The sequence below is a fragment of the Aspergillus homomorphus genome (assembly GCF_003184865.1).
Source record: "Aspergillus homomorphus CBS 101889 unplaced genomic scaffold BO97scaffold_4, whole genome shotgun sequence".
In the NCBI taxonomy this organism is placed as follows: Eukaryota; Fungi; Ascomycota; class Eurotiomycetes; order Eurotiales; family Aspergillaceae; genus Aspergillus; species Aspergillus homomorphus.
In genome coordinates, this window is record NW_020291890.1 from 517,228 (window position 1) to 542,984 (window position 25,757).

The following is a 25,757-nucleotide window of genomic DNA, read 5'->3' on the forward strand; positions in this document are numbered from 1 at the left end:
CTATGATGCCAGTAGAGACCGTCTGATCATACCTACCCCGCCTCTGGCATGGCAGACTCACGGTTCATGGATGGACACTCCAACCATACCTATCTACAGATTTATGGAAAAAGTAAGCTAATAGCTCGTTGTGCATACATACATTCTCAGGTTCGATTTCCAAGAAACATTCCTGGTGTTTGGAAACTAAACCACACCCACTCGAGAGGAGCGTGGGACAGACTGAACGCCGAGCCCCTGCGGCTCCGTTCTCCATGTGTGGTGGAGCTCATCACGAAAGAAGCCTTTTCGACTACATTGATGGCGGGGAACATCACGCCATATGATAGAGAATATCGCTCACTATCGCTTTCTCTTTTGATGCGTGAATCATTTATCTTGCGCCTTCCTCTGCCTGCGATTACTGAAAAGGGTATTTAAGAAACCACGCCTGCTTAACTTCTTGTTTAGGAATAGCGTGGCGCAGCCCTTGCATTCTTAGGCTGCGCGCAGCAGCCGCGGAAACATGATGGCTTGCTCAGCACTGACTTGGAGTGCTAGACACCGATAGGAAAGAGGTGAGTGGCCAGACTCAAAGCCATTCAGGGGGACTAATGTCATTATCCCTGTCGACTACGGCAAGGCTGACCGGCAACGTGGTTTGCGGCGAGTGGGCACCGGTGCTAAAAAGAGTGCATGGCCTCTTCCGGGGAAACTGTTCGTCAGCGATGGCGCAAGACGGTCTGCGCCCATTGGGTTAATCTTGCACCCGATAACATGTATACTCTGACTCCCCTTGTCGGGCTGAGGCTCGGCTGCTTAAGCCACAAACAGGTAGATGCAGCTATTTTACATGATATGCACAACACGTCTAGGCGGAGCAATACTAGGTGGAACTATTGCCGGTGCTTTGACCACAACAGCGTAGTATTCAGCAGATGATACTTTACAGAAGCACAGGAACCAACCCGTCGAATAGAAAGCGAAAACTATAAAGTATGCTCGTTCAACCAAGTGTCTTCTGCCATCGAAGTCAAAGGCGCGAGTCGGTTTAATCACTACCAGAGTCCTTACAGGTCTTTTCTAATTCTCACTTGACAAAGTCCAAGCCGAAAGTCGGATCCACCATCGAGTCATCATAAATGCAGGCAATTCTATCTCTGCTGCCATTAGCAGACTTATTGTGCATGAAGAATGAAGCACAAAGAATTCTTGGCTACAGATTTCAGGTTGCTGATTCTCTTCTAACCGAGGCTCTCACCGCACCCGGCGCCGAAGGCGAAGGCTTTCAAGGAAATCGATGGTTAGCAGACTTCGGAATTGATACAATTCGTTCCTGCGTCACCTTCGATAGCTTTCAGAGAAAAGAGATGAAACCGAGTAAGTTCTAACGCTTGACTCTCAGTTGATAATCTAGTACATTAATAAATCGTAGAGGACACTGCCAGCTTGAAGCAACAGATTTGTAGCTACTCTTATCTCAGAGCAGTGGCTGAGCGCACGGCCTTTGACAGGTGCATCATATATAATCCCCGCTCAGGACGAGGTAAGGATGTTGTTGTTGGAAAGGCTCTTGCAGCAGCCATTGGTGCCGCGCATTTGGACAATGGGAAAGATTATGAAAGAACGCTGAAGATCATACACCATTTGGGGTGAGTCTAAACCGAATTTGCCTCCGCAAATGGGTATCGGTGCTGACATATTGCTGAGACTGATGAATGATGACAAGAATGGTATTGATCCTAAACTTGTCCAGTTGGAAATTCCATCAGAGCTGGATGCTATTGGCATGCCGGACGCAATGGCTGAGATCGGGATGGAAATTGATGACTCTTGGCCCAGGTCCATCAGTGGTCATGACTATGAGCTAAGTGCTTCCGTTATCATGGGAGCTGGAGATGATCAGTCTTTGCCTGATACCCCAGCTATACAAGCTCAAGAGACTCCCAGTGCAGAGGTTTCACACCTTTCAAGTAGCAGAGGAAAAGAAAACGTGCCTCAAGATTTCAGCACTGATATGCCGACGATTAGAACCTCGCAAAGGGAAGATAGTCGTCTGACAACCTACTTGCAATGCGAGGAAAGGAGATGCGCGGCTCACCGCTTGCCTTTGCCGACTGAAACCTATTATACCAAAGATATCCAAGCAGATATAGAGAGCCGTGCTGGTCCTCGCAATCTAGCAATCTGTCAAAGATTACTTTTGTGTGTTGGAGGCGCGGAATCTCTAATCCAACTACAAGAGGCGATCAAGTCTTGGCGCGCAGGAACAACCACAAGCCTAGTGCGTCCCCTGCAGACGTTGACAGAGAGTGAGCTTTTCAGACTGATTGAGATTAACGCACAAAATATCTGCTATCAGCTGATACAGCGAAGATACTACATCTGGGCACTCTTCCTGAAGAGCGGCGGAGCCGACGTGCCATCTAGTACGGGATTTGTGGCTTACAATACAGAAGGCGTCAGTAGAAAGCCAGGCAATCCTGTGCATAGCATGGACACTGCTGTATCCAAGAGAATACTTCAGGAGGTGGCGCCGTCGCTCGATGAAATGTCTCCGGAATACAGGCGCAAACTCGATAGTATTAAAGTACTTCGAGCTCTGGGCAGGAAGTACTACACGTTGACCTCTAATTTCGGACCAGGAATATTAGCCTTAATACCATCAACCGATCAACTTGGGGGAAACAATGTGACGATTTCAGGTTCCGAGTAAGTACAACAGAAGCAGATTGCAGAATAACATATTGACATCTTGCCAGTATCTCCCGGATGCCAAATTTTCTTTTCAACAGGATGTTGAGCATAATGAAAAGGACGCAGGAATCGGCGCTGAAGGACCTCAGTCAAGTGATTTGGGACACATTGGAAGGCATGCTAAATCATTCGGGAACCCCAGGGAAAAGACTTTGGTTGGAGGATCTAGAGAGCAGTGACATACTGAGATTTCCGAAAAACTCGTCGATCCTAAGGCGACTCTTTGACGGTTCCTCAGATATTCGCGCCGGGCTTTAATAATCCGAGCGATGTATATCATGGCTGTTTACGAAAATCCAGGTTCCAGAGAGGTCAGGTCTCATAGTGAGCATCAATATGAATTGATGCTCAGTCAGGTTGATTATGATCATACCAGGTTCGTAGTACCACCATGGAGCGAATGGGATATGTGAAAGAGATATTTCTCCTGGAATACTTGTGCAAAAGACGGAGAAAAAGAGGTGAAGATCTAGGATTTTTGGAGTAATGCACTCTACAATATTGCTGCGTAATCAAAGCGATGTGTCCACCGAACTCAAGCTCGATCAAACCGGAAAGCGACGTTCCCTGAGGTTCCATAGAAGTCGCAGAATTGTGACTATTTCAGTAGACATCCAATGGTCAAAAAAGAGGTGGAAACTCTTAGAAACTCTTAGGTTACCAAGTCCTGCCCAACGGAATTCAAAGCCTCAATACGTTCGTCATACTCATTGACTGGAAAAAGAAGGATAGTCGTGGTACCGCAAGCAATCACTTCAGGGGACCTCAAGCCGTATTTCATCATCCATACCAGGTAGATCATAATAGAACGCATACTGCTAATGAACACGCTTATCTCTCTCGCCGATGGCATGAACCCATAAAAATCGAAAATGCTCAGTAAATCCATTCATTTGCCTCGAAGCATTACATTAATTCAAAAATATGACGGAGTTCGACAACAATGACCATGTGTGGTGGAATCCAATGCTTGAGAGCAGAGACGTTATGAAGACTTCTCGCAGACGGAGATTCAAGATTCCAATTTCATTCAGATTACTGTATGCTGGAAGTGTTCAAGCAAGGTGGAGAACCGTCTCCGGAACATGTATCCATTCCTTGAGAACGAATCGTAGCTCTCATGACCTTTTCATGACTCCCCCACTTGCTATTTCCCAATGCAGTTTCTTCACAGAGTTATCCGTGACGTCTCCGAAACGTTCAAACTTGCCTTTCGGTGCGGCTTGAACTTAGCCCCGGTTCTTTGGCCGGAAACACGCTTATATCTGGGCAATGAGACACGTATTTAAAGATGGACTGTCCCACCTTGTCTAGCTTCGACTCATGATATTTTACTTTTGACATACCTACTATTTTCAGAAAGAAATAGGCCATAGCTTCGATGACGAGACCTTCACAGTCCCGAGAGACGGAATCCTCCGATCGTCCGAGTCACTCCATCTTCAGCGACGACATACAAGGGTATCACAGCAGCCTGCTGGGATCCAACGACTCTCATAAAGAGCTCAGAGAGGAAACTATTCCTCCCATTATTACGAGTGACATATTTACGGCATGGACGAAAAATACTGCACCTCTTGTGCCTCAATTCGGCCTACTAGCAGGCGTCAATGACGGTAGATATCCTGCTCTGACAGATGACCCCCGCCTGTTCTTCAATGTCACTCCTCCCTCGAGCACGTTTATCTGTGGCTCTCAAGGATCCGGCAAAAGTCATACGCTGTCCTGCATGCTAGAGACCTGTTTGATCTCATCCCGAGCTGGATGTTTGTCAAAGCCCTTAACGGGCTTGGTCTTCCATTACGATACCTTCATAAGTGATCAGATGGGATCGCCGTGTGAAGCTGCGTTTCTATCGTCGAGTCCCGATGTGGAAGTTCGTGTCTTATGTGCGCCAACCAATGTCCACGCAATTAGAGTATGCGTATCTCTGGATGCTTTTACGGAGTTGAATGCTGATTCATGTGTTCGAACAAGGGTGCCTACTCGAGACTTGGTGTCAAAGTGTCTGCTTTGGAAATAGATCAAGGACATCTCAATACGAAGCGAATGCTGGATCTAATGGCGGTCGGACAAGACGACGGGCAAATGCCGTTGTATATGCACACAGTGAAGCGTATACTACGCGAGATGCGGGTAGCACAGCAGGAAACACAAACAGTGTTCAATTACAGTGCTTTCAAGAAGATGGTCATGGATTCGACTTTAACCCCTGCTCAGCTCGAGCCGCTGAAGCAAAGGCTGGACATGCTCGAGAGCTTCATGCCACGGGAGCAAACCAGCACTCGTGATAAGAAGAATAAATACCCTTCCTCAGCTTCCTCAAAAGGGACTGATTGGGAGCCAAAGGTCAGTATATGTGGACCGTAGACCATATCACCTTGACCCCGGCAAGCTTGACGCATTGACTGACCTACAATCCAGGCACGCCGCTTGACAATCTTGGATCTGTCTTGCCCATGTATCTCGCCTGAAACCGCATGTTCCCTGTTTAATATTTGCCTGGGAATATTTCTCGAGCAAGATCCTCAAATCGGGAGGGTTGTTGCTCTAGACGAGGCCCACAAGGTTTGCGATCAATCTTACAAATACTTTTGTTGGGCATTAATCTGATGGTCTATAGTATATGAACAGCTCCCCCGAGGCTCGCGGCTTTACTGAAACCCTGTTATCCGCAGTCCGGCTCCAGCGACATCTTGGCATCCGCATGATTATATCCACACAGGAACCGACAGTCTCAACAGCACTCTTGAATCTCTGTTCAACAACCATTGTGCACCATTTTACCTCTCCAGAATGGCTACGAATCCTGCATAAGCACCTAGCTGGAGCTGGAGAAGATGCTGTCGCTGTCAATGAGCTGCAAGCAGGAGAACCGAATAACTCGTCTAAAGAGCCCAATACGCAGAGTAGTTTGTTCAACAAGATTGTGAGCCTGCGAGTTGGGGAGGCCATAATATTCTCACCAAGTACAATTATCCGAGTACGTGGGGTGGATGAGGACGGCAAACTTTCCTTCGAGCGTCTCGGCAACGGCAATGTTCAGGTCAGGGTAAGGCAGCGACTGACACTTGATGGAGGACGGAGCCTACTATGCCGTTGATAGATAGCATTCTCTTGAAGACAAACTCATCGACAAATGTGTGATGCTGGGTTTGATAAGGAGCAGTCATAATGATGAAACCCATATGTTGTGGTCGTGGTTAGGAAATCAGAACATATGGTGGTAGAGGCTTACAAGGAACATCGTGCTCAGAATGAAAATGATTTGCTAATTGAAGCCGCTTTCAATGGTTCGAATGAATCTTCTTGCCATTGTCTTAACTAATGAACGGTGAGCCGACAATTCTACGTCAGCAAAGTGACAGCAGAAATAGTAGTAAACACAATTACACGTTACCAAAGTCCCACAGATGTTTTTTCTACTCTTAAGACGCAAAAAGAATGCTTACTGGTGCTTTCAGGCATAAATGACGCTACACTATTTACTATACTTGGTTGTACGATCCATGCAGTGCCAGGCGGTCGAGAACAGGCTACGCTAATGTCAAAGGGGTGGTTTTCTGTTGCCTAACGAGAGTTGCTATTCCTACCAAAAATAGTAGGCTCAACAATCATGAAGTCAGGGCAATATATATGACACTCCTTAATCCCCTCATCAACTTCTTGTTTCCCAAAGACTTTCCTATCCATGTGAAAGAATCGCCCCACAGGCGAATGACAAAGCTGAGCCAGGGAGATGAGCTGATCCAGGTTCAGACATGGTATGGTTAAGCCAATCACTAGATTTACCTTATCTTAGTACGTTGACGTCGCCCAACATATTAGCAACCAGCTAAGGATGGTCAGAATCTAGCGCGAGGGGGGCGACAATGCCAACAATCTTCTGCCGCTGAGCCTCGCGAATACGCTCCTCCCTGAACGTCTCATTGTTGAGGTTTTTTATGAGCCAAAGTCATTTGACCACCTCCGAGTAGGTACTCTAGACCTGAGTGATACGCTCCTTGGCCTGTCGGGCACTTTACGGGATTTTTCCCCTCTAACGTCGAAGCCATGTGCGGGGTATTTATGCAGATGCGAGGCCCTTCATGCCTACTTCATCTCTTTTCGATCCCTAACTTCTGGATTTTGAGACCTCCTTCCTTTTCTTTCTGATCCCTAACTTCCGGATATCGAAAGCTTCAGACTCGTGTCTATCCCTTGTGCGTCCCTCACAAGCCCACAGTCTCAACGCGTAATTCCACAGCTGCCACCGGCAGCCTACGGCGTTTGCCAAGCCGGTTGCGCAGCTGTGGTCACGACTTGCTACTCAGCAGCAGGCTTTACTTGGGGGGCGACTTTTGAGGCCACTGCACCAGCATCTATCTTGGCCTGTAGAGGTGCCTTCGGAGCCTGTCAAACTGCCTGTGCTACTGCACTACTGGCACCAACTTTATCGGATGCCGGATGTGTACGTGCTACCCATTTTCCTATCTCGTAAGGTGTTCATTGACTCGTCCAGTATTCGAGGTTTGGTCAAGGCAGTAGATCCGGACAAGAAGACAAGTTCAATTCAGGGTTCATTTTGAGAGAGTCTCGGCAGGACTATCTCGATGAGCTTTCCTGTCTCGCGCGTAGAATCAAGCTGCTTTTGAAAGCTCTAGTGCGAAGGTGCTGATGCAATTTTTTTTTTTCTGTTCAAACCATAACGGAGAATCACTTAAATTCAATCCTGTGACATTGAGATTCTAAAACATGGCTTTCTCGCTTCCCGCGATGCAAATATTTCTCATTCCCGTGGTGATTCCTTCGCTCAGATCGTCTCCCTGGCAAAGCTGAAGATCATGAAAATTTGACTCCAAATCAGTCGGCCTGAGACCCTTTCCTAGTTTATCGATTGCATCTCCCCGGCAGATATCTGCATGAGATTCTTCCCAATCGCGAATAAAGGCTTGTGCTTGAGCACGTGTCGCGAAACGCTTGTGACATGCATGCGGGTAGTCTTTGACTTGTGGCTCGGCATCCCTGATTCGATGCTTGTGAGTGGCCTTCGACTCGATCATCCGAAGTCGGGGAATACATACTTCCATGAGAGATATACACCTGGTCTTCGACCAAAGGCCACGGCGTAGAATCTACCTGAATGTGGTTGAGGACGAGTCTCTTTAGTGTCGTCGTGAATTACCAATTTCGGCTTGTCTATTCCCTTTTCCATCATATACTTCTGTGCTTCAGGTAGAGTTTCGAAGCCCTCATGAACTGAAAGACAGCCAGTGATGTGAGGATGTGCATCTCCCCTGCCATTGAAAAGTCAGTAGAAACTTAATGTTCAGCCCGAGTTTTATTACCAAGAGGAGAATATCGTCGCTTCGGCAACTCGTCCGGAAACCACTGCATAAAACTTCTTCTTTTCGCGTCTCATCGCGGACACAGGATAGAATTACAACGAAGTGTAGTTCGATAGAAGCCAACTATGGATTTTCTGATTAGTAGTATATTTTGTTTGATGAGATTGCGGGAGGGTGATTATCGACAACTCGAATTTGCCTACGCCGGCCTCTCGGAGTTCTTAAATCCTGCAATGGGTTGATCTCCGCCTGGCAATAAAGCCACTGGGGTGCAAGTGGTTCGAATTAACCCGTTAAACGGTGATTCAAGCTACATGTTAAGCGCCAAATCTTTGTCGCCTGATTCTCCAATTTCTGCTAACCCAAAGCCACTCGGGATTCTGGCGCAGTCGCGACATCCAGAGTACGGTATGTAATCGATGGTAACGGAACCTGTGGGAGGCGCAGGGCAGCGGGCAAGCGCAAGCAATTACTATTTTAGTACGAAGCTCAATCGGGAAATGTGGGAATGTTGCCGATGATCCTTTCCGCCTGTAAGAACCCTTGAAAAGGCACATGGCTCGGCGGCTCGCTGACACGGGCGCGGCCCGGTCCAAACCGCTTTCCGGACCCCCGCGCCGCCAACATCCTTAGCCCGCCACAACTTGTGTAGTGGCGGAGGGCACCATCAGTCGCTGCGTTGACGCAACTTTCATAACTCTTGTAGAGAAGGTCCACGTTCGAAGTGATCTTGCGATGCTACCCCATATAATACAAAGCTTATGATGGTAGGAGGGGTAATTTTTACCGGAAATAGAATTAGGGCGCCAAAGAAGGGTTTCGGCCGCATAGAAAGAAGGCTATAAGACCGAGTAAGTCAAATAATTCCGGAGAAAAGGTCAAGTGGTTGATATCAATTTATCAATGCTTGCGCTTGCCTCTCTTCTTTGTATAGGTTTGCGGATAGCGGTCATACGCCTGCGCAGAAATCTGAGGTAGAACTAGAGTGGCTTAACCTGACTGTTATACCTTAACCCTAGCTTGACCTTAACCTGGCAGTCAGGTTAAGGGTATAAAAATCAGAGTAACCGCAGGTATAACGGTCAACCGCGGTTAACCGTTATACCTGAATCAGGCGAAATCAGGCAGAAATACTTTGCTATCTTACCGCCTTCCTGAATAATCTTAGTTGCCGAGAAATTTGACCCGTAGGTTAAATGTTGGTTAACCTGGGCAGGAATATATATTTCTTATACCTGACTATTAACCTGCGGTCAGGTATAAAAGTTTTGATTAACCTAACCTGACCTCGCTGTTAGCCACTCTATACAAAATTAAAGATTTTTTTAATTTCTTATTTTTAAATCTTATTAACTTCTATATATAGTAGTAATAATTAAGATTATTTAAATAAAAATTTTCATTAACAGAAATCAATAAATTAATATCAAGGATAAGAACCAAGGCTTAGCGTGCTAAAATACGCGTCAGAATTTAGCGAAGTCTGGTGAGGGATCGCATCCGAAGTACTGCCATATTAGGAAGTTAAGCAGGTTTGTTCTTTTAACCACCAGAAAAGGAATGGTCCGGTTGTGACTTACCCTCAACAATGCACTCCAGGTAATAGGTCAATTCTTCCGATCAAAAATTCGCATGACCTGCAGGAGACATACATACACTTGAGAGATATCTGACGGAAAATAGATCTATGATACATCATTTCACATGCTAATGCAACGCTTCACGTCAGCGGGTTACCTTACATATTAGACGGGAAATTATCGTTCTACAAAAATACCGGGATCAACAAGCCCGAATCTGTTCGAAGAGCTGAACCCTGGTTACGGTACCACCATCTTCAGCATCGCTCTGCGAAGACCAAAGTCCACATGTTACTTGAAAGATCCTGAGTTATCATAACAATAGCATTTAGACTTGTTCACCCTCAATCGGTCAATCATATGAAATAGCGAATATCTGGATGCCAGTTTCGTCTTCACAAGCGGTTTCTACCAGCGTAGGTACCCAGAGAATGAAGCTAGGGCTCTCAATCAGAACCATGGCCAGGATTCCAACGAATTACCAAATCTGGCGGCAATACAGAGTTGACAGTACCGCCAGGAATTCGAAAATTCAGAACTCCTTTTTCCTCTCCATTGATGTTATGTTCAACTTCAAGCTTTCCAACCTCCGCGCTACGAACGAAGGATGTAACCATCTGCATTAAAATAGCAAACCTCTGCAAAGACGGCTGTTGGGATTCTTCCCAATTCTTCAAGTTCTCTTGCACATCCATGACTCGAACATCATCAAACCTCCCAGTGTTGTGAAATGCGAGCACGAGATGTGGAACTTGTCTGATCCACAGCCGGCTCATCTGTTCTTGAAGGATGTCGGTCTTAGACTTTCTCGCAGAGCGCGTCTTCAAGTCAAAGATCGCGCACTGTGGAATATAGCGACCGGCCTTGGAGATTTCCAGAGCACTTGGATTCCTGTCGTCGATGGTAGCTGAAGAGTGGTTGGTTGTGATCGTAGCCGCTGTGATAGAAGCTAAGACATCTTCGAGCTCCGCGTCACTTTCACCATGGATCGGATTTTCCTGAGCAGCGAGACCTGATTTAGGGACTAATTCGGGAAGAAAACCATCGGCTTCGAACCGCATCAAGACGTTCATGTTGGCGAATTCATAGTTTATGAGCCGTTGGTGAGATTCCGACGTCCGAACATCTTTGGTCCATGTTGTATATGCCTCTGGAAAGGTGTGTCCATACCCATGCACATCTGTGATGAGTTCCCAAGGCGAGTTCTCCCTCCTAATAAAGAAGACTGTGTTGCCGATGACCTCGACTAACATTCTAAACGAAAGGCTATCGCCGCGCGCAAATCTCAGTAGATTTCCAAGCGTGCTGGCACAGGCCACAACGTCCAAATCCTGGACTCGATAATCCGGTTTGTCCGCCAGTATGGCGCGGATCATCGGCTCTAACGGATAATTGGGATGCCGTGCGGCATTCAAGTCGCGAAAGTAATCACCGGAGTCCTCCTGCAGTTGGCTGGGTTCAGGACGGGGTGTCCATTGCGGGGGCTCACCTGCACAAAGTTTATTAATTGTTAAGTCATGGTTGTTTGGATGGCGGGGAGGTTGTATGCACCTGGAACGATGATTCCACTTCCTCCACGGACCCAATTATAAGACGTCAAATACTGTGTATCGGTGATTCGAGCAGGATGATGGGTTTTGGTTGTGTCATCTTGAAGATCATCGTATTCAAGTGTAGCAATAATCTCCCCCAACGGTGGAGGTGGAGCACGAGGAACTGATGACCTTTGGCTTCTGCCACCTCTCCACCCATCTCTACCTCTTCTCGGGTATGAACGGTCAGTCCTCCTTAGAAAGTCTATGTTGCTAGACATAATGAATTGAATTTGTTAGAGGCAAGTTTACCCGCAGTTGAGACAACAGAGAACAGATTGTGCAGGAATGGTAAGAGATGGCTGGAAAGACCCTATGGAACCTGCGGGGATGATGGTCTCCTTATAAGCTCTTCTTCCCTTTGGCTACTACCTGTGGTAACCACTTCAGTCGGTATTGCACTTGTAAGATGCCCCTATTGTCACACCACCCCCCAATATCGTGGGCTGCCAGTGAGGCGTCCAGCTTGCCATTAGCGTAGCTGCCTAGGTGGCGCACACGTAGTCAGTGACTTAGGTCTTGCACATGCTTCAAAGCCTGCATCCTGCGTACTTTTGTTCCTACCCCTCACTACGTACCCTTTGTAAACACTTTTTGATGCCTTTCAAATGCTTACTGAGGGGGCGGTCTGCCGCTAGCGGTCTGCTAAGCGCACGCCCCCCCCCCCCTCTCCTGTTTCCTTTTCCATCTGCTTCCGACTCTATATCACAAATAAAACGACCCAAGTCTTTCACAGACACCCTTTTCTTGCTTTGAACATCCAGATTTATTCGAAATAGAGAAAGGTCTAATACCAATATACTTCTTTCACGGTTGAGATGTCGACCAATATCCGATCGGATCGATTGGCCAAATACCTGGCAGCTGTTCTGCGTGAAAACCAGGAGATTCGGGACCTCAGCGACTTCAAGAGGTTCATAGATGCCATACTGAACACAAAGGAGCCTTGCGGGGCTGTGGAGCGATTGGTTAGCAATGAGAATGCCCTAAGTGCTCTCCGACATGGCTTGAGGTTCGACATCACACCGGCCTTCATCAATAAGTATACATCCAAGTTCCTTAACTTTTTGCGAAAGCCCGAAATCAAGCTCCTATGCAATGGTATTTTTCTGGAACGGATTCTTGTTATCATTGTGGAACCCCGGACACTCTGGAAATCGCTTCTAGATGCCTTCTTCACCCGAAAACTGGATGATGATGCAACCCACGTCTTCTGTTGGTTGACTACAGAAGTTTTATCGTTGCCAGCCTCTTCTGGAGTAGATATCACGACTGATGCCCAGGCTATGCTGAGTGATGGGTATCTTGAATCGTCGTCATCGGCTTTACTACGCAATCTGGGACATAAGATCAAGTATCTCCTCGACATGAGATCTTCCGCATCCACTCTGCTCACAACCGAAGACACAGTCGGCGGCCGCCACGATAATGATTTTGCTGACTTCCGCCTAATCGCAATTCTTCCCACCACGGATGAATTAAGTTGTGCCGAGAAACCATTCTATCGACGCGTGGAGGAGATCGCACAACTCTCCGGGGTCCAACGCATCGCGGCGCATGCGGACAACCAATTCCGACTCTTACGCGAAGACATGCTGTCTGCGCTGCGAGAGGATATTCATGTTGCAACGAGCACGAAGAAAAAACGACGAACGGCGCTGCGGCTGCGGGGGCTATCGCTGGCTAACATCTCCTGCGTCTCGGCCGATTTAAGATACATCCGCCCTTGCACTATTGGCATCACTGCAAAGTCAGGCCTGGAAAAGCTGAACACTCTTTCCCGAGCGGAAGCTAAAGGGTTTCTCAAGAATACTCCGCAGTATGTCAAACACCGCGCTTTGGGCTGTTTTGTACGGAACACGGAAATTGTGGCATTTGCTACAATCGAACGGAACCTCGATGATTTGTTAGCCGTGCCACCGGTCGTCAAGCTACGGGCAGCCGGCAGGGAAGCAATGCGAAAGACTCTGCTCTTTCTGAAACTCTACGATGATGTCGAGTTCCTGGTGGTTGATACAGCGACTTTCGCTTACGAGCCAATTCTGAAATGTCTGCAGGAGAGAGTTGAATTCCCTTTCACGGAAGAGTTGTTTCTCTATGAAAGAGGCCAGCCCCTCAAGGATTCTGCCTTGGCACCTCAGAGTGTGATTAGCGAGTTGCGGAAGAACGACCGACCCCGTCTTCAAGCTACTTTGAAGACAACCAAGCAAGTAACACTAGACCCGTTTCAACGCGACTCCCTACTCGCAGGACTGACACAAAGGGTCAGTTTGATTCAAGGGCCTCCAGGTATGGGCACCCAAGAACAATCTTTGCTTCTTATTTCCAGCCCCCGAAGCTAACCTTGATGGTGGGTTAGGTACTGGGAAGTCGTTTATAGGGGCACTTCTGGCCAAAGTTCTTCATGACTTTACCGATGATAAGATCTTAGTGATGTGCTACACAAACCACGCCTTGGACCAATTTCTGGAAGATCTGCTGGATATAGGCATTGAAGCATCCGACATCGTCCGATTAGGATCCAAGTCAACACCAAGAACGGAGCCCCTGAGCCTCAAAGAGCAGAAGCTTACCAGGAAAAGACCCAATTCTGCCTGGAATACCATTAACGCACTCAATGACCAGGCTCAGGACCAGCGAGACAACATTATGAGCTCATTCGCAGCGTACCAAGAGCTGTCAGCAAATCCTTTGGCGATTCTGGACTACCTGGAATTTGAAGAGCCCGACTACTTCGAAGCCTTCACTGTACCCGAAGACGAAGACGGAATGAGCGTGGTAGACAAACAAGGGAAAACAATTAAGAAGGGCTATCTCTACGAGCGTTGGACCAGAGGCCAGTCACCAGACCCTGTGGCTGAGTCCCTTCCAGCTAGAAGCTGCACTATCTGGGCTTTGGATCAGAAATTCCGTGACGAGAAAGTACAAGCGTGGAAACGGGCTCTGCTGAATGAACAAGCTGAATCTCTTGCAGTCCAGATGGACTTACTGGACGATTGTCACGCAAGGTTAACTGCGATCTTAGGGGAGAAAACCCGGGAGATCCTCAAGAAAAAAAAGATCATTGGATGCACCACAACGGCCGCGGCTATGTATGCTGACGATCTTAAGCATATATCACCCGGCATCGTGCTGTTAGAGGAAGCAGGAGAGATTCTTGAGTCTCATGTTCTCACTGCATTATCTCCGGATACGAAGCATTTGATACTGATTGGCGATCACTTGCAACTCCGGCCCAAGATCAATAGCTATGCTCTGAGCAAGGAAATAGGGGACGGATATGACCTCAACGTGTCTCTGTTCGAAAGATTAATTCATACGGGATATCCACATATCACCCTGCAGAAGCAACATCGAATGTGTCCAGAGATCTCCGATCTTGTACGGTCACTTACTTATCCTCAGTTACAAGACGACGAGAAAACCAAGACCCGTCCTAAGCCTCGTGGCTTGACTGACCGCGTGATTTTCATCAATCATCAGAACCCCGAACACAGTTTTTCAGCAATCTCCGACCGACGAGACGAAGAAGCTAAGCAGTCTAAACAGAATGCATTTGAAGCGGAAATCGTGCTGGCGATCGTGAAATACTTGGGCCAACAAGGATATGGAACGGACAAGCTCGTGGTCCTCACGCCATATTTGGGCCAACTCTCGCTCCTGCGACAGACTTTGAGCAAACAAAATGATCCAGTACTGAATGATCTTGACTCTCACGATCTTGTAGAGGCTGGCCTCTTGTCACAGGCGAGTGCTGATTATTCCAAGCAACCGATCAAGCTATCGACGATTGGTGAGTAACAAGTCTAACGGAGCGATGTTCAGTAAGCAAACTGACCGTTGATGTCAGACAACTATCAAGGCGAGGAAAGTGACATTGTGATCGCGTCACTCACGCGAAGTAACAGAAATGGTGATGTAGGATTCATGGCTGCTCCCGAACGACTTAACGTGCTTCTCTCCCGTGCCCGCAATATACTTATCATGGTGGGCAACTTGGAAACATTTGCCTCCAGCCGCAAAGGCCAAACGTATTGGAAGCCCCTCTTTGATCGACTCAAGACCAATGGGCATATCTATGACGGACTGCCGATCAAATGTGAACAGCACCCTGGCACGACCGCCATACTGAGCACAAAAGAAGACTTCGAGCGAGAAGCGCCAAATGGTGGATGCTCAGCCCCTTGGTAAGTCACTTCTCCATCTCCTAAGTGACTTGGTTCGATAGCTAGACCCATCTAGCGGAACGCTGAGTCTTCGACGCCGGACTAATGCTGATCGTTTTGAAAGTGGTGCCAAGCTAAGCTGCGGGATACATGAATGCCCATCCAAGTGCCATAAGCTCGCAGATCACTCCAAGAAGGTGTGCAAGAAGATGGTCCATAGAGACTGTCCCCGTGGACATAAGTTGGTATTGCCGTGCTCGACGAGTCAGACCTCATGTCGCTCTTGTGCCCACGAAGATAAGATACAGAAGCAGAAGCATGATCAAGATATGAGACTCGAGGCAGAGCGAAAAAGAAGCCAAGCTTTATACGCCCAGAAGCTCGCCGACCTACAGAGTGAAGCTTCACATCTGAGACGCCTGAATAGTGATAAGTCAGTCGAGTCAGAGCGAGCAAGAGTCCTTGAGCAGTATAGCCAAGAAATCAAAGAGTTGCGAAGCTCCCAGTGCTCAATAGAAAGCACACCCAGCACTCAAAGGGCTCAGGAAACAGTCTCGGGACTGAGTGAACCGCGGCCAAGGTCCCTTGAACCCCCAGCTGTCGGGAATCTGGGAAGCCGATCTATGACTTCCCGTAACGAGCCCCGGGTAGAACCCCGCAGCCAGGAGGGTATGCCTGAGCAGCCTGTCTCAAAGGCAAGGGATGATTGGGAATACCAAAAATCATACTACAACTCTCAAAGCCCGGAAATCGATACTTTGATGGATATGGTTGGTTTGGAGGCAGTGAAATCGAAGTTCTTGACGATCAAAGCCAAAGTTGATATCGCCGTCAGGCAGGATGTCGATCTGAGCCATGAGAGATTCGGTAGCATCCTTGTCGGGAACCCTGGAACTGGCAAAACGACAGTTGCCCGACTTTACGCAAAATTTCTGGCGGCGGTGGGTATCATACCCGGACACAAAGTGATCGAGACAACCGGGTCGAGGCTTTCAAATGAAGGCGTCCCCCAATGTCAGAAGATGGTTGAGCAACTACTCAAGGATGGCGGAGGGGTGATTTTCATCGACGAAGCCTATCAGATGGTACAAGGAAACAATTTTGGCGGCAGTCAGGTACTTGATTTCCTCTTAGCTGAAGTCGAGAATCTCACTGGCAAGATTGTGTTCGTTCTAGCTGGATATCAACGCCCGATGGAGAAATTTCTTGCTCACAACCCTGGACTTCCCAGCCGTTTCCCTCTTGAGCTCAAATTCGATGATTTTGACGAAGCTGAACTCCTCATGATCGTCAGAGCTTGGATCGAAAGGAAGTGGAAAAGGCAGATGGAAGTCGATGGTGGGCTGGATGGTCTTTACTGTCGTATTGTGGCCCGGCGCATCGCGCGCGGACGGTGTCAAGAGGGTTTCGCTAATGCGAGGGCTGTTGAAAATGCCATGGCAAAAATCACTGAGCGACAAACTGAGCGACTGATGAAGCAAAAGCGGCAAGGAGGCTCGCCTGTAAATGAGCTTTTTCTTGACAAGGAGGACATGATCGGCCCAGAACCTTCTCAACGTCTCAAATCATCGAAAGCGTGGCAAAAGCTGCAAGGTATGATTGGGTTAGCCGAGGTCAAAAAGACGGTTGAAAGCCTGATAGACACCATCCAATACAACTACCGTCGAGAGCTAGATGAGCTCGCTGTGGTTGGCTACAATCTCAACAAGGTCTTCCTCGGTAACCCTGGAACTGGGAAAACCTCGGTTGCAAGGATCTACGGTCAAATTCTCGTGGATATAGGACTTTTGTCAAACGGAGAAGGTATGCGAGTAACATACTTGGACTCTTCAAATTACTTACGAGAACTACAGTTGTTGTGAAAAATCCATCCGACTTCATTGGGGCCGTGATGGGAGAGTCCGAGAAGAACACAAAGGGCATCCTCGCAGCTACCTTGGGAAAGGTCCTAGTCATAGACGAAGCATATGGTCTCTCAACCAGTGGCAGTTCTGATGGTGCAGGGGCCCGATCTGACCCATATAGAAGCGCCGTTATTGATACCATAGTGGCTGAAGTCCAGAGCGCCCCCGGGGACAATCAATGTGTTCTACTACTGGGGTATAAAGATCAGATGGAGCAGATGTTTCAAGCTGTCAATCCAGGTCTCAGTCGGCGTTTTCCAATTGACCAGGCCTTCATCTTTGAAGATTTTAGCGCACAGGAGCTGGGTCTCATCCTGGACCTGAAACTGAGTGAACAGGGGTACAGCATCACTGACCAGGCTCGCCAGGTGGCTTTGGAAATGCTAGAGCGAGCTCGGAATCGACCCCACTTTGGTAATGCTGGAGAAATCGACATTCTGCTCAACATTGCAAAATTGCATCATCAGGGGCGCATCTCGTCGAATGGACTTGGCAGTCGCGCGCTTGATTCCGTCTTAGATGCGGTCGACTTTGATGAGAATTTTGATCGCGTTGAAAAGGGCGAATTCAATATGAAAAAGCTTTTTGAAGGGGTGGTAGGCTGTGAAAGCATAATATCCACACTTGAAGGATACCAGAATATGGTCAAGCGCCTCAGAGAGCTACACATGGATCCCCGTGAGCAGGTGCCGTTTAACTTCGTGTTTCGAGGGCCCCCAGGTGAGTAGAAAACTTTGCTGATGAATTCCTCCTCGGGAATATAGAGCTCTACTGACATGCGACATACGGACAGGGACCGGCAAAACAAGCACAGCCAGAAAAATGGGGCAGGTGTACTACAATATGGGTCTCCTGTCCTCGGTTGAGGTCATAGAAGCGTCTGCTACAGACCTAGTAGGCCAATTTGTTGGGCAAACCGGCCCGAAAACCCAGAAACTGCTGGAACGTGGTCTCGGAAAGGTTCTCTTCATAGACGAAGCATATCGTCTTGCTGAGGGTCATTTTGCCAAAGAGGCTATGGATGAGCTTGTTGACTGCATCACAAAGCCCAGATTTGCTAAGAAAGTGATCATCATTCTGGCTGGCTATGATGCTGATATCAACCGCCTCATGACCATCAACACTGGTCTTACTAGTCGTTTCCCGGACTCTTTTCAGTTTAAATCTCTTTCTCCCCAAGACTGCATCGAATTACTGAATAAGCTTCTGAAGAAGCAAAAAGAAACAATCTACAGTACTTCAGGAGTGAACTTCAACATCAGTTGTCTTGATGACTCAAGTTTCGATTACCACAGGAGATTGACCGACGGATTCGACGCCTTGTCTCGAACTGCAAGCTGGGCTAATGCCAGGGATGTTGAGACACTGGCAAAAGCAATCTTTGGAAAAACTATAAAGACGTCACAGTCGCTCTGTGGAGCGGAGCTTGCATTGAGCAGGGATACAGTGACTGAGGAGCTTCATGACATGTTAGTTGAGCGTCGAAGTCGCGGGCATCTCCTGACAGAATCATCTGCCGTTAGCCTCAATCACAAGAAAAACCTACAAGTGTGCATCGAATCCCCGCAACCACAAAGTGAGGAATCTCAAAGCCTGAAATCGAACGTGAAAGCCAATGATCAAGCTTATGCACCAGTGCAGAAGAGCAGCGATCAACAGGGTCTCGGATCAGGGCGTGAGGCCGGTGTAACAGATGAGGATTGGATTCAACTAGAGAAAGATAAGGTAGCTGCCAAACAAGATGAGAAGGATTATCTGAGGATGACAGAGGAGATGGAGAAGCAGACAAAAGAACTGCTGAGTTTGAAGGAAAAAGAGACTCAGGCAGCCCGGGCAGTGGAAGAGGCAAGACAGCAACAGAATGAAAGGCTGAGAGTGCGCTTTGAACAAGAACGAGTGCGATGCAAAATGGAACGCAGGAGGCAAGAAGCAATTGCTAGGGAACTTGAGATCAAGCGACAAACCTTAGCTGAAGCTCGCCGCAAGGACCAGGCTACTCAAGCGAAGCTACGGAGCATGGGAGTTTGTGTCCAAGGCTACCGATGGATCAAACGTCCTGGCGGATATAAATGTGAAGGAGGAGGCCACTTTGTGCCAAACAGCCAACTCGAATGAGAGTAGACTAGGGAGTTTTTTTTCTTTTTTTTTTTTCTCTTATATCTGTGATGACATTAGCAGGCCCGCCTGTCGCCTTAGACAATATGCAAGGTACCACCATTAGGTCTCCAATTTACATACACGATGCAAATCGGCTTCGAGGATCTTGTGTTGACGGATGCCTAGTATTTCGATCTGCAAACCTTATGGTGCGCTAAGTCTTGCGGACCCCTTCGCAAATGCTGGGACTACACCCTTCGTGGTTGAGAGTGCTACCCAGGCACGCTAAGAAGCGTATGGGGCAACTCGACATGACAACTCACGATCAATAGGCTTCCACACACCGTGCATTAGTAGAGTATCGAGGCCTTTGGAAGCTCAATGGGTCAAGACACAGAAGACTATCGTACATTAGCACCCTACTGCGGCAATCCATCATGCGTCGGAATAAAAAAACACCCCTGCGTAATTAGTGCAATAGCAAAACCCAATGCCCGCGATATCGTCACACTTCCGCGGGCCTCACCCGCTACGACACGTGTGCTGAACTGCAATGCCATCATCACTTTGACCTGAAGGGCTCACTATCAACGCACCTCACCTGTTCGCAAAGAACGCAAAAGTCTCACAAACAGTGTAGTTGGAGTGGGGATGTTTAGTATAGCCGCCCATGTAAGGATGATTGTGGACAGAATCGATCAAGTTTTTAGCCACTCATCGCTCGCAGCACATTCCAAAACACCGATGCCGGTAACTCGTCCTAAATACCCCAACTGATATAGAGCGCTGCGGTCACGGGTTGATGTCAGTATGCTTGAGATTGTTGATGCTGCTTGGATTATTTTCTCGAAGCTTTCCTTCATTCGTCAGCGGCTGACCACTTTAACGACACAGCGACCTATCCTTAGCAATGCGTACAGATGCATGTCGATAGCTTGGGTGCCCGCCAATAGAGCGCGGGCGTTCGTTGCGTCGCCGGGGTGTGTCTGGGGTCCTTCTCCCTTCTTAGTTTGCTTAGAACGTGAAAATTATGCTGTGCTATTCAACCGGGATTATCGGAATATAGACTATACAGTTAAAAATCATGGCATATTCAAAAGATATTTACCTGACCTTTCTATTCGATCCACTGCAATCGAAATTCAATCAGAAGAAATAGCTGTCTCTTCTACCCGCCAGACTCCGAAGCACAATAGATCCAAAACAAAATGCCATAAAAAACATAAAAACCCACATCGAATGAATCACCCACTCAAAGCTGTGGTCATACTCAGATCCACCGCGCACAGCGACCGTGACTATGATTTGTTCCGCGCAAGTGGCAAAAAAAAAAAAAAAGCGTGATGAATCATGATCCCGCCCCGCCCCTGAGTCCGGTGGTTCAGCAAGCCGCAACCGTGCCTAGATTCTAGACCCTACACCCTGCATCTGATCTCTAGCTTGTTTCGTCTCCATGTCCCCTATATGTCCACGTTCGTCCAAGTCAGCTAAAAACAATTACACGCCTCCCCAATACACGCACAAGCCCCCGAGCAACACCCCTCAGGAACCTCAAACACACAAGGCTGACCAGCGGCGATACACTGCGGCGGCGGCGGGGCGCACAGCACGGCAATAGAAGCGGGCTGGCCGGTCAATGGAACCTGGTATGTGGTGGGATTGCTCTTGCCCGCCGTGCCGGACCAGACCGCGGCGGAGTTTCCGGGCTGGGGCGTTGCTGTCAGGGTGAGCTTGCTGTTGCGGAGCGCTTTGAAGGACTTCGAGGCGCTGTCGAAGGTGAATGAGTCTCCGTAGATGTCGGCCGGGTATTTGACTGTGACGATGCAGCCTGTGTTCGTGATGGTGAGTTGTGCGCAGGCTACGCTTGCCACGGTCTTGCCGATGAAGCTGTCGCTTGATGTGTGGCTGCAGATGTCTCGGGGTTGGAGGATTGGGGTGCCGGTTGCGAGGGTGGTGATGAGGAGGGTGAGGAGGGTGGGTTTGAGCATTTTGTTTGGTTTGGGGTTGTGAGGGTGTGTGGTTGGGTTTTGGGAGGGTAGGGTTGTTCTGGATGATGCCTATGGACAAGATGCGGATGCAACTCAACGCTTAAATCTACAAGATATGGAGGCTACATGCCGATGATGATCGAATAGATGAAGCAGATCTATGGACGGAGTAGGAAATTGAAATTGAGTTCGGCTCGATCCACGGTACACCATTCCCGTGATCTAATGTCTAGATCGTTTGAGGCCATGCAGATACGCTTAGATTAGGATCCGGCTGTGCTCTAGACACTGCAGATGGTCGTATAAACTAAGTCTGGGGTTCTAATCAAAGATCCATCGGTTTGATTGGGTCGATGGCGACCAGCTCGAGTCTGGCAGGGATCTTAATCGCTCAGGTGAGCCCCTCAATAAACCCTCACCACTAACGATTCTTAAGAAGACAAATGAATACACCTCAAGGCGAACGGGAGGGTAGTATACAAGAGAACGGTGGGACTGAACTTGGGCATACCAAGGTTCTATCATAGCTGCTGTGCCGGAAAGCCAATTGAGATAGACAGCCACTGAACTAGTGGGCAGTGCACTGGCCTTCCCCAGTGGAATGGAGAAGAGAATTTGCTCATGAACCGATAGCCACCATACAATTTCAAGCCCATTGGGATCAGTGTCATCATCATGTATCGTGTAAGAGTGGGTACTTAACATTGCACATACAAGAAATAAGGATAATTCTCTCCATTGAATGCAAAAAATGGTATATTGTCTTCTCATCATCACCTTCCCCGCTACGTCGACTTCCTCGCGTGATCCAGCTTATCCCTGACCAAATTAGCCAAAAGCGCATCACGATCACCAGCAACCACCTTTAAATCGACCTGCGATACCCAGTCGTTGACCGTGCGTTTCAAAGCCTCGACCTTCTCCTGCGAGCCCATGTCAAACCTATGCTGATCCATATCGTCCAGCCACGACTGCAACGCCGGGCCCAGGTGATCCATGAAATGGCTAAAGTCTCCCCCACCGCCGAGCGTGTTGGTCATGATCGGCCCGGTCAGCGCCCACCGGAGACCGAGGCCGGATGTCACGGTTTTATCTGGAATAGGTTAGAGCTAAACGTGGAATAAGAACTGGACTCGTGCTCTGCTCACCGAGGTCCTCTGCTGAGACGATCCCCCGTGACACGAGGCTGTAGGCCTCGGCGCAGATAGCGGCCTGGAGGCGGTTGGCGATGAAGCCCGGTGTCTCTTGTTTGACCACTACCGGGTCTTTGTCCAGGCTTTGGTAGAATTCATAGGCGGCCGTCACGTATTCTTTACTCGTGCCTGGGTGAGGCACGACTTCGACCAGGGGCACCAGGTGGGGAGGATTGAAGGGGTGCCCGATGAGGATGCGGCCTGGGTTGTTCGTGCATTCTGTGATGAACTGTGATGATGGGAGGCCAGAGGAGGAGGATGCAATGAGGACGTGAGAAGGGGTCTTCGCGTCCAGATGTGCGAATAGACGGCGTTTGAAGTCTACTCGCTCCGGTCCGTTCTTGGGGATCGGTTAGCACTGTAGCAGATAAGATAAGCTTTGCTGGGGGATCGGCCACTAACCTCTTGGATCAAGTCTAGGCTCTCGAGGTAGGGATCGATGTCCTTGACAAATTTGTAGTTCTCCAAGCAGGCGGCTGGTGCGACTGTGGCATTTGGTACTGCCGCGCAGTATTCCTGCAAGTAGTCACGAAGCTTGGCCTCAGCACCTGGTGCTGGGTCTGTCACGATCACCTTAAGGCCTTTGGCGAGGAAGAGGGCGGTCCAGCTGGCGCCGATGACGCCTGCGCCAATCACACCGACTTTTTTGATGGGAGTTGAAGACATGGCTAAGTCTGGGAGTCTGTGACCTTCCAATTGCCGTTGGACACTCTTAATACCTATCTATATATACAACCATCGGGGCGAAGGGTGATTCCGCAAGCCTCGGTGACTCCGAAGCCAATGGGTCCATAGTTCGGAAGAGCCGTTCGGGACCTTAATCAGGAAACATGTACCGCGGAAGAGGGGTAAGCCCCGTTATGACGACGATCTTCAGGGGCGCGCCCCAGCTTTTCGGGATATGCCCGGACATGTCTCGGTGCGGGATGATTCGACATGCAGCGAACTCCCGTTCTGGGTCAATCCGACGCCGTTCCGTAACAGCGACCTGCCGATTTCCGGGTTCCGTGCCTCTAAATTGCCCGATTCGATTCTGGAACGTCGGAACAGGTTTTCGATATGCGCCCCGCGGCATTCAACGGTTGGATGGGGCTGCCTTGTGGAGGTATAATAGTAGCTATGTCCTTCAACGTCAGGTTGCCTTCTGCCGTATAAACTGCTTGTATCTCCTCTTCTCTCTCACAAAACTGCTTCCACCACCGTCGCCACCCTTCATAATGACTTATTCGCACGAAACGACGCCTAGTACGGACATTTACGGTCCTGGGACCTTTGTCGATAAGGCCTTCCTCCCCGCGCCACAGGATGCCGGTCGCATCTTCGAGTATATCGCCAAGAGCACGCCCGGGTTCACCAAGAATGAAGAATTGTGGAAGACAGTCCGATTCACCGGCAGCGATCTGCCGGTTATCCCGGGCCCGACCAAGGCCCCTCTCGTCGCAGCTGCCCTACACGCCATGTGTGGAGTAGTGGCCCACGAGATTGTCGAAGATCGCGATGGGACCGCTGCCCATACCCAACAGGTTACGGTGAACACCGACCACGCAGCCATCTGGCTGGGAACCATCTTCGCAGCGTCCGTTGAGGGGAAGGACATGTCCGAGTTGGTTCGGTCGCGCAAGCTCCCGACCCTCTTCGATCGTGATTTCGAGAAAGGCTGGCAATCCACCCCCCTGAGACAACGATCGACGGCGTTGTACAAGACCAAGACGCCGGGTGTATGGTATCAGATTCACGGCTCTCTGGACGCTGCGCCCGTCCTCCGCGCTCTGGGCATGGACCCCGAGTACCCGGCGAAGACCTCGGACGAAGCGTATGAGTACATCGGCAAGCATGTCGAGCAGTGGACAGCCGACGAGCTGGAGATGCTGAACATCAAGAACGGGTTCTGCGGCAGCATCTGCTTCACACCGCAGGGGTGGAACGACACGATGATGGGCAAGCGACTCGCGGAGCACCCGCTGGTCGGCTACTCGCGCCAGTCGCATGCTATCCCGACTCCTCCGGTCCCTTTTGTCAAGGTTGAGAACGATAAGCGCCCGCTGGTGGGAATCAAGGTGGTGGAGCTGGTTCGCATCATCGCCGGACCTGTGATCGGCAGCACCCTCGCCGCTCTGGGCGCCGATGTCATTCGCGTCAACTGCAGCCGCTTGGTAGACCTTAATGTATGCCTCATTTTTCCTAATTCAAACTCCCCTGAGAGAATCAAGTGCTAACTCAGATCCTCCAGGTCTTGCAACTCACCCTTAATGCGGGCAAACGTACCATCGACCTCGATTTAACCAAGGAGCAAGACAAGTCGCGCCTGCGTGAACTCATCGAGGACGCCGATGTCTTTGTTCAGGGCTTCCGTCCCAACGTGATCGCAAGGAAGGGATTCGGTGTCAACGACCTCCTCGAGATGGCCGGTAACCGTGGTAAGGGTATCGTCTACGTCGAGGAGAACTGCTACGGTCCCGACGGACCATACCACGAGAGACCCGGCTGGCAGCAGATTGGAGACGCCGCTTCCGGCTCATCCTACGTGATGGGCCGCTCCCTGGGCTTCAAAGACGGGACTAGCGTTCTGCCCCCGCTGCCCATCTCCGACATGACCACTGGTCTGGTGGGTGCGTTGGGCGCGCTGATGGCGCTCCGGGATCGCGCTCGCCACGGCGGCTCGTATCGCGTGACTAGCTCGTTGGTCAAGGCCGATACGATTAACCTGGAGCCGGAGATTGGACTCTACTCGCTTGAAATCGTGCAACGGAGCAATGAGTTGTTCAAATGGGGTCACATCAGCCCTTCCCAGTTCGTGACGGAGATCTTGCTCGTCGTCATGGACGGATGGAAGTCGGTCTTCCCCAAGTACTTTGCTCCTGGGCCTGATACGCTGCTTACCGGCTTCCAGGAGGGGCCCTGGGGTCGCATGGAGGTCCTGAAGCCTGTGGTTCAGTCGAGTGATGCCAGTGTGACGCCTCGCTGGCTGACTGCATCCGTCCCCAACTGCTACCATGACCGGAACATTGAATGGCTTTAGATTCGGGGTCGAGGATCCGTGACGAAAATGTTGTAATCTCGATTTTGTGTAAATAGATTAGGTTATGAAACCTTATTTTCCGAAGACGTGTTTAGACATGTTCCAGGTCGCGTTGCACTTGTCCAGTTGGCGGTCGAAGTAAGCTGTAGGCGTGC

At 49.3% G+C, this 25,757-nt stretch overlaps 8 protein-coding genes across 8 annotated transcripts; 4 read left to right on the forward strand and 4 right to left on the reverse strand.

The window, feature by feature from the left end:
- The first annotated feature begins 968 nt into the window (after positions 1-968).
- On the forward strand, positions 969-3,245 carry BO97DRAFT_362103 (uncharacterized protein). The gene is made up of 4 exons (XM_025692449.1): positions 969-1,359; positions 1,415-1,631; positions 1,690-2,691; positions 2,742-3,245. Exons 1-4 carry the CDS (start codon positions 1,122-1,124, stop codon positions 2,992-2,994), a joined length of 1,710 nt encoding a protein of 569 aa, XP_025555047.1. The 5' UTR covers positions 969-1,121; the 3' UTR covers positions 2,995-3,245.
- A 739-nt stretch (positions 3,246-3,984) lies between these two features.
- Positions 3,985-6,113, forward strand: BO97DRAFT_362104 (uncharacterized protein). The gene is made up of 4 exons (XM_025692450.1): positions 3,985-4,654; positions 4,714-5,085; positions 5,161-5,304; positions 5,360-6,113. Exons 1-4 carry the CDS (start codon positions 4,118-4,120, stop codon positions 5,837-5,839), a joined length of 1,533 nt encoding a protein of 510 aa, XP_025555048.1. The 5' UTR covers positions 3,985-4,117; the 3' UTR covers positions 5,840-6,113.
- A 1,301-nt stretch (positions 6,114-7,414) lies between these two features.
- BO97DRAFT_362108 (RNase H1/viroplasmin domain-containing protein) lies at positions 7,415-8,338 on the reverse strand. Its single transcript, XM_025692451.1, has 3 exons — positions 8,064-8,338; positions 7,800-8,012; positions 7,415-7,740 (listed from the first exon to the last, which is right to left on the reverse strand). The coding sequence occupies exons 1-3, from the start codon at positions 8,135-8,137 to the stop codon at positions 7,464-7,466; spliced, it is 564 nt and encodes a 187-aa protein (XP_025555049.1). The 5' UTR covers positions 8,138-8,338; the 3' UTR covers positions 7,415-7,463.
- Positions 8,339-9,402: 1,064 nt separating this feature from the next.
- Positions 9,403-11,538, reverse strand: BO97DRAFT_475504 (uncharacterized protein; the record flags this gene model as incomplete). Its single annotated transcript, XM_025700413.1, has 5 exons — positions 11,195-11,538; positions 10,126-11,132; positions 9,716-9,748; positions 9,644-9,656; positions 9,403-9,419 (listed from the first exon to the last, which is right to left on the reverse strand). The coding sequence occupies exons 1-5, from the start codon at positions 11,454-11,456 to the stop codon at positions 9,403-9,405; spliced, it is 1,332 nt and encodes a 443-aa protein (XP_025555050.1). The 5' UTR covers positions 11,457-11,538.
- A 424-nt stretch (positions 11,539-11,962) lies between these two features.
- BO97DRAFT_440505 (P-loop containing nucleoside triphosphate hydrolase protein) lies at positions 11,963-19,549 on the forward strand. Its single transcript, XM_025698082.1, has 6 exons — positions 11,963-13,524; positions 13,595-15,028; positions 15,086-15,422; positions 15,526-17,204; positions 17,255-18,025; positions 18,099-19,549. Exons 1-6 carry the CDS (start codon positions 12,054-12,056, stop codon positions 19,418-19,420), a joined length of 7,014 nt encoding a protein of 2,337 aa, XP_025555051.1. The 5' UTR covers positions 11,963-12,053; the 3' UTR covers positions 19,421-19,549.
- Positions 19,550-20,814: 1,265 nt separating this feature from the next.
- BO97DRAFT_403115 (uncharacterized protein) lies at positions 20,815-21,446 on the reverse strand. Its single transcript, XM_025694665.1, has one exon. It carries the CDS (start codon positions 21,388-21,390, stop codon positions 20,890-20,892), a length of 501 nt encoding a protein of 166 aa, XP_025555052.1. The 5' UTR covers positions 21,391-21,446; the 3' UTR covers positions 20,815-20,889.
- A 707-nt stretch (positions 21,447-22,153) lies between these two features.
- Positions 22,154-23,268, reverse strand: BO97DRAFT_403116 (uncharacterized protein). The gene is made up of 3 exons (XM_025694666.1): positions 22,986-23,268; positions 22,539-22,923; positions 22,154-22,483 (listed from the first exon to the last, which is right to left on the reverse strand). The coding sequence occupies exons 1-3, from the start codon at positions 23,247-23,249 to the stop codon at positions 22,176-22,178; spliced, it is 957 nt and encodes a 318-aa protein (XP_025555053.1). The 5' UTR covers positions 23,250-23,268; the 3' UTR covers positions 22,154-22,175.
- A 474-nt stretch (positions 23,269-23,742) lies between these two features.
- BO97DRAFT_362119 (alpha methylacyl-CoA racemase) lies at positions 23,743-25,626 on the forward strand. Its single transcript, XM_025692452.1, has 2 exons — positions 23,743-24,748; positions 24,814-25,626. The coding sequence occupies exons 1-2, from the start codon at positions 23,801-23,803 to the stop codon at positions 25,600-25,602; spliced, it is 1,737 nt and encodes a 578-aa protein (XP_025555054.1). The 5' UTR covers positions 23,743-23,800; the 3' UTR covers positions 25,603-25,626.
- Positions 25,627-25,757: the final 131 nt, after the last annotated feature.

Coding starts and splice junctions, on each gene's coding strand:
- BO97DRAFT_362103 (XM_025692449.1), top strand. CDS start 1,122: ATGCAGGCAATTCTATCTCTGCTGCCATTAGCAGACTTATTGTGCATG. Junction 1,360..1,414: donor GAGAAAAGAGATGAAACCGA/GTAAGTTCTAAC, acceptor AATAAATCGTAG/AGGACACTGCCAGCTTGAAG. Junction 2,692..2,741: donor GTGACGATTTCAGGTTCCGA/GTAAGTACAACA, acceptor ACATCTTGCCAG/TATCTCCCGGATGCCAAATT.
- BO97DRAFT_362119 (XM_025692452.1), top strand. CDS start 23,801: ATGACTTATTCGCACGAAACGACGCCTAGTACGGACATTTACGGTCCT. Junction 24,749..24,813: donor GCCGCTTGGTAGACCTTAAT/GTATGCCTCATT, acceptor CAGATCCTCCAG/GTCTTGCAACTCACCCTTAA.
- BO97DRAFT_440505 (XM_025698082.1), top strand. CDS start 12,054: ATGTCGACCAATATCCGATCGGATCGATTGGCCAAATACCTGGCAGCT. Junction 13,525..13,594: donor TTTGATTCAAGGGCCTCCAG/GTATGGGCACCC, acceptor ATGGTGGGTTAG/GTACTGGGAAGTCGTTTATA. Junction 17,205..17,254: donor ACTTTTGTCAAACGGAGAAG/GTATGCGAGTAA, acceptor CGAGAACTACAG/TTGTTGTGAAAAATCCATCC.
- BO97DRAFT_403115 (XM_025694665.1), bottom strand. CDS start 21,390: ATGCTCAAACCCACCCTCCTCACCCTCCTCATCACCACCCTCGCAACC.
- BO97DRAFT_403116 (XM_025694666.1), bottom strand. CDS start 23,249: ATGTCTTCAACTCCCATCAAAAAAGTCGGTGTGATTGGCGCAGGCGTC. Junction 22,924..22,985: donor GCCTAGACTTGATCCAAGAG/GTTAGTGGCCGA, acceptor CCGATCCCCAAG/AACGGACCGGAGCGAGTAGA. Junction 22,484..22,538: donor CGTCTCAGCAGAGGACCTCG/GTGAGCAGAGCA, acceptor AACCTATTCCAG/ATAAAACCGTGACATCCGGC.
- BO97DRAFT_362104 (XM_025692450.1), top strand. CDS start 4,118: ATGACGAGACCTTCACAGTCCCGAGAGACGGAATCCTCCGATCGTCCG. Junction 5,086..5,160: donor GGACTGATTGGGAGCCAAAG/GTCAGTATATGT, acceptor CCTACAATCCAG/GCACGCCGCTTGACAATCTT. Junction 5,305..5,359: donor CTCTAGACGAGGCCCACAAG/GTTTGCGATCAA, acceptor GATGGTCTATAG/TATATGAACAGCTCCCCCGA.
- BO97DRAFT_362108 (XM_025692451.1), bottom strand. CDS start 8,137: ATGAGACGCGAAAAGAAGAAGTTTTATGCAGTGGTTTCCGGACGAGTT. Junction 8,013..8,063: donor GCGACGATATTCTCCTCTTG/GTAATAAAACTC, acceptor TTTCAATGGCAG/GGGAGATGCACATCCTCACA. Junction 7,741..7,799: donor GGTGTATATCTCTCATGGAA/GTATGTATTCCC, acceptor GCATCGAATCAG/GGATGCCGAGCCACAAGTCA.